The 6,017-nt window shown below is 38.3% G+C and overlaps 1 protein-coding gene across 1 annotated transcript; it reads left to right on the top strand.

Annotated features, from left to right (window-relative positions):
- The first annotated feature begins 2,975 nt into the window (after positions 1–2,975).
- Positions 2,976–5,310, top strand: LOC101314445 (BTB/POZ domain-containing protein At5g60050-like). The gene is made up of 2 exons (XM_004294593.1): positions 2,976–3,614; positions 4,252–5,310. Exons 1-2 carry the CDS (start codon positions 3,018–3,020, stop codon positions 5,200–5,202), a joined length of 1,548 nt encoding a protein of 515 aa, XP_004294641.1. The 5' UTR covers positions 2,976–3,017; the 3' UTR covers positions 5,203–5,310.
- Positions 5,311–6,017: the final 707 nt, after the last annotated feature.

The following is a 6,017-nucleotide window of genomic DNA, read 5'->3' as shown; positions in this document are numbered from 1 at the left end:
TTCATAAAAAACCAAAAATGTTTATGTAAAATAGAATATTCCACGAATTGTCTTGGTCGTCCAAGGTAATAACCTCAAATCAAATGCGAAAATTCTTGTATGTACCGAGATGTAAGTGAACCGAAAAACTTATATGCAATATCAACCTCTTATTTGATCCAGCCACATACATGACATTCGGAGCGGATTCTACTCACCAAGGTGCACTTGCATCATTAATGTGCAAGTCCTCAAATCGCTGTATGTGAAGATCTAATGAAGACTAAAGACTCTAAATTCCTTCATTTCATTTTCATTTTTGATCTGGTTAAATTAAGCGCTCATAATAAGAGAGTACATCTTATTCGACTTCAAGTCCTCATCTTCTTGTTGGAAACACTTAGGATTATTTTTTTTGGGTTTCAATTTTGTTAATGATATTAGAATATATGCATGATAATGCGATGTGGATGTCCAAATCAAAATATTACATATTAGTTGTTTGGTTCACTTGCACGTTGGTGCGTATTCCTTCATTTCATTTTCATTTTTGATCCGATTAAATTAAACGCTCTTAATAAGAGTACATTTTATTCTACCTCAGGTCATCACCTCCTTGTTGGAAACACTTAGGATTATTTTTTTGGGTTTCAATTTTGTTAATGATATTAGAATACATGCATGATAATACGATGTGGATGACCGGATCAGAATATTACATATTAGTTGTTTGGTTCACTTGCACCTTGGTGCGTAAAAGAATTTTCAACATGACATTATTAGATATATGCGAACGCCGTTAACAAAATTGAAACCTAAAAAATTAGTCTAGGGGGGTGTATTGTATATGGAATTAGTGGCAGTTTTAAAGAAGTCTATGGAATTTAAAAGTCTAGGTGTATTCAATACAGACTTTAAAAAATCCATCAAAGTCTAAGTGTATACAACTAGATTTTAAAAAATCATTATGAATTCCATCAAAGTTCATGGGTATTCAATTAAGACTTTTTAAAATGAATAAAAGTTTAGATGTATTTAAAATATCATTCATACTTATGGAATTAGTAACTCATGGATAACTGTGGACTTTGTAGTGTAAATTACACACACCAAACTCCAATATTTTTCCATCCATTAGAGCAAAGATTTGGAAAAGTCTACGATAGACTTTTTCTTTACATGTGAATAGATTGATCTTGTGATACATCATCTTTTTTTTTCCTTTTTATAATATTTTATGTTATCAACGTTCTATTCTATCTATTCTTTTCAATGTTTTTTTAATGTTAACATTTTGTTGTCTTTCAATTGTAATGCTTGGAACTATTGATAACCTAAATATTATCTACTAACTCTTGATACTAGAACTACATGATCATATATTATATTATATTTGCGTACATGAATTAAACTTGTGAACATCTAATGTCCCACTTTAGAACATGTGTCTATGATTAACGTACAAGTATGTGTGTTGGTAACTTAAATTAATATAATCTTTTTTGTTACCTATGTTTATGTATCTCAATCAAATATTACAACTGTATGCATCGAAATTAGATAGATGAGTACTAAACTTATAATCGGTGTCATTATGTGTTTGTCATTGCATCTTTGTTTTTTTTTCTTTCTTGTAACTCTGTAAGTATTGAGAAATCTATATAAGTCATTCATATGAAATCTGTAGATTTCAGAAATCAGTGAAAGTCTGTGATTAAAAATCGATGGTTTTAAGAAATCAGTGAAAGTCTATGAACTTTTCAAAGAGTCTGTAGACTTTTTAAAAAGTCAGTTGATTAAAAAGTCAGTTGATTAAAATAAGTCTTTTTAATAAGTCAGTTGATTAAAAAAGTCAGTTGATTAAAATCAGTGAAAGTCTATGAACTTTCCAAATACAATACACCCCCCTAAATGTTTCAAATATAAGAGGTGGGACCTGAGATAGAACAAAATATCTTATTATGAGCGTTTAATCTGATTAGATAAAAAATGTAAAAGCCAGATGACGGAATTGAGAGATTTCAGTGTTCATTCTATCTTCGATGATGGTGCAAGTATACCTTGATGCGTGGAATCCGTTTCTTTCAAATGTGAAATGTGTGAGCAAAGTAATTTTTTTGGTCATTGAGCAAAGTTAATCGAGAGACAAATAATTGACGCTAGAAAGGTTGGAGACATGTTATAGCTACTCCATGCTAGTTTGTTGCAACGGCAGGCTACTAGTTAAGGCTACACCAGTAGTAGCGCTGCATCGCTAAACATACGGCAGTGGCTCACTGAGCTAGCACAGAACGCTCAGAACTCATCTGAGAGCGCTCACTTCCATAACACCCACTTTTTCCTTTAATCAATCCCCATCAACCCAGATACAAAACTAGAAAATGTTAATCACAACTGGTTGTTGTTACCGGCAGTGAATTATTAAAAGCTGGATTTGGAGTCCCTGCCTCAATACAAAGAGAATCTCCAACCATTTTCACCAAAAGAAAACAAAAGGATTCCCATCTAAACTAAGGGTGAGCACTTAGCACAGAGCTTCCCTAATAAATTAAAATGTCCTTATGGGTTGGCATTACCTGTCCTCACCTGTCCATCTTTTTTATTAAGGCTAAAAGCTTAAGAACATATAACAGAAGGAGGTCCTTAAACTCCATACTCATAAAACGTTAATTACAGATATGCAGGTAAGAAAATCAAATCCCATATCCATCCCCAATAATCCTTCTTTGTCTTAAAAGTAACCCCCTTTTTGGGTTCATAATCCCTCACATCATTACCTCACAAATCCAAAGCTCCATTTTCTTGGATTCCTACTTTCCCCTCAAAATTACTTCAACTTCCCAAGAAGGAAGCTTTATACATTTTCCCTCCCTTCAAACCCTTCTCTCTCTCTCTAGAAAAGTTTACTCCTTTCTTTGACTGATTGAATACCCACTTCACTATCTCCAATCCTCCAAACAACCCATTTCTCCATTCTCTCAATCTCTGCTTTCCTAAAGAAACCCAGTAAAACCCTAATTACTGGGTTTCTTGCTCCAATGGCGGCCGAGAACGCACTGAAATCCAAAGAGGTCTCGGCGATGATCAAACAGGGCTTCATCTCCGACCAATCCCTCTCATTCTCGCCGTCAAGATCCAACCTTTCCAAGCTCCACTCCCCCAACTCCTCCCCCACCTCCAAAACCCTATCCTCTCCGCCGCCGCCCTTCTCCGCCGCGCAATTGACTCGCCCGAGTCAATCCCAGACCCTCTACGAGATGATGTCCGACGAGCACCACCGCGATTCCAAGGTCCCCGACCGGAGCCTCCACCAGAAAGTCCACAGGCTCCTCGAAACGGCGCCGTTTCGGAACCCCAATTGGGGAGGAGGGCTTGTTTCCGGTGATGTGAGGCTGACGGTGGTGGCCAAGGACGGGTTTAGGGTCTCAATGGATGTGCACAAGAGTGTTCTGGCTTCGAAAAGCCGGTTTTTCGCCGAAAAGCTGAGGAAAGATAGAGGGGTCTCACATTGTGTGGAGATTTCTGATTGTGATGATGTGGAGGTGTATGTGGAGAGTGTGGTGTTGATGTACTGCGACGATTTGAAGAAGAGGTTGATGGGTGAGGAGGTCTCCAGGGTTTTGGGTTTGCTAAAGGTTTGTGCTTTCTTTGTATTTTTGGCTTTTGCTTTTGTATTATGCTTTGTCTTTGTGCTGTGTGTTTTGGGTTGCTGGGAAAGTTTGGATGAACACATTGGTTATTGGGTTTGCACTTTTGAGGTTAGTAGGAAACTGGGTTTTGTGATTGTGAGAGGTCTTTTTCTTTGGGGGTTTAACCAAGAAAGAGAGAAAAGATTCTGTCTTGGGGGTTTGTAAAAGCTGCTTGAGATGAGGACATTATTCTGCTTGAGGTCACCATATTCTGTCTTAGGTTATGGAAAGCCTTGGGTTGTCTTGGCTTGGTGGATTTCAGTTTTGAATTTAAGTGGTAGAGAGTGAATGTTGAGGTCATGCCAATTGGGGAGTCAGTTTAGTGGAATCTGAGGTTGTTTAAAAGCTACTGAATGGAAAGTGTATCTTAGTTTCGGAGTTCCAAATATGGTGAGAATTCGTATAGTTAAGATGGGTTTTGTGTAGTCTTAGCTGTAATAATTTGGATATTCAAAAGGGTATACAGATGGTGCTCTGTTTTCTGTCTTTATGTGACTGTAACGTCTTTGCTTAGATCATTGAGCTTGTTAATGGTGGAATCACTGGAATGTATTGGTAAAATCCTCTGTTTTTTCTGTTGCAGGTTTCTGCGGCTCTGATGTTTGATGAAGGCATTGCCTCATGCTTGGAGTATTTGGAAGCGGCTCCGTGGTCTGAGGAGGAAGAGGAGAAAGTTAAATCTCAACTCAGTGAACTTCATCTTCATGACTCGGCTAGTGATCAAGTTTTGCTTAGAGTTTCCTCTGAACCATCCACATCTGCTAGAGCTGATGAAATCTTATCAAGACTGCTCACTGGTGTTCTCCAAGCGAAAGATGATAGAGCTCGTCGAGAAATGAAGACTCTCATTTCCAGGTTGCTTCGAGAAGATTCAGCGAATGACAGCAATAGGCTTGATGTGTCTAAAGAAACCCTTTACCATCTTTGCCACAGATGCTTGAGTTCCCTTGTCCTGTGCTTATCTGAAGCTACAGGCATGGACGAAAAGCGAGACCGCGGGTTATTGATGGCTGAGATAGCAAGAGAGGCTGATAACATGCAGTGGATTGTTGATATTATGGTAGACAAGAAAATGGGTGAAGACTTCGTGAAATTATGGGCAGATCAGAAGGAGCTTGCAGTCCTCCACTCAAAGATTCCAACCATGTACCGACATGAAATCAGCAAAATCACAGCTCAGCTATGCATCGCGATTGGGACTAGACATTTGCTGGTGCCCAAAGACACGAGATTTTCTTTGCTCTCAACATGGCTGGATGCTCTTTATGAGGACTTCGGATGGATGAGGAGGGCTTCGAGATCTGTTGACAAGAAACTTGTTGAAGAGGGTCTGAGCCAAACAATTCTTACACTTCCTTTGCATCAACAACAGGCTATAATGCTGAATTGGTTTGACCGATTTCTAAACAAGGGGGATGACTGTCCCAACATTCAGAAGGCTTTTGAAGTGTGGTGGAGGAGAGCTTTCGTCAAACATGTGGCAGAGCAGGAAAATCATAGGTTGCAAATAACTGTTTGTGATTATCCCAGTTAAACCAAGTTTATAGAATCGACATGTATATAGAAAGCATCAACCTTATTGTTCTCACTTCCCAATTAAATTTCTGATGCGATTTGATTATGAAAAATGATCTGATCTAAGAACCCATCTTCATCCGTCACCCCCTATACTCGGTTTTTTTTTATAGAGAAGAGGCTTGATTCTTTGTTTTACTTTTATACAGTCCTCTTGCTTGTCTTTTCTTCTTAATAAAGAATGTAATACATAACGGGGCGGTATGCCTGATCGACTGTTTTTCATCATCTAATTTTGCAGGTTCACTTTGTGGCGTGACTGTTTTGATTATCAGTCGGCAACTAAGTTGAAACTTTTATCTTTGAGGACCAAGTTGAAACTTGCTTATATCCACTAGAAAGTAAAATGTCAGAAAGTAAATATTGATGAAGGATTAATGGTAGAGACAAAGAGATAGCAAGAGAATCATCATCTTATTCATTGATAGGAGCCCTTTATATAGGGAATTACATAATACCAATATGGTAAGGATATGAATACATAGATCTAGTCTAACTACATATCCTATTGGCATAAGCCCAAGGCACACATAGAGAATATCCTAGAACACTCCCCCTTGTGCCGCGCGCTGATATGCCGATGGTGCTGATCTGTTGCCTCGTCAAAAACCTCGTCAAGTCACAAAAACCCTGTGGGAGAAAAACTGAACCTTGATCGTAGGAAGAAAAAAAAGTACAACGCACCCTTCACATTTGATAGTGACATGTATGTATGTGCTAGACTCCCCTTGAAGTTCGCACCTCCCCCTGATCTTTACATCAATCATAGGGCTC

Source organism: Fragaria vesca, linkage group LG3 (assembly GCF_000184155.1).
Source record: "Fragaria vesca subsp. vesca linkage group LG3, FraVesHawaii_1.0, whole genome shotgun sequence".
NCBI classification, from domain to species: Eukaryota; Viridiplantae; Streptophyta; class Magnoliopsida; order Rosales; family Rosaceae; genus Fragaria; species Fragaria vesca.
This window is presented reverse-complemented; position numbering and strand designations above follow the sequence as displayed.

What these genes read in the sequence shown, in the direction of transcription:
- LOC101314445 (XM_004294593.1), top strand. Translation starts at nt 3,018, where the DNA reads ATGGCGGCCGAGAACGCACTGAAATCCAAAGAGGTCTCGGCGATGATC. An exon ending in GGGTTTTGGGTTTGCTAAAG is followed by an intron (nt 3,615 to 4,251) that starts GTTTGTGCTTTC and finishes TTTCTGTTGCAG; the next exon opens with GTTTCTGCGGCTCTGATGTT.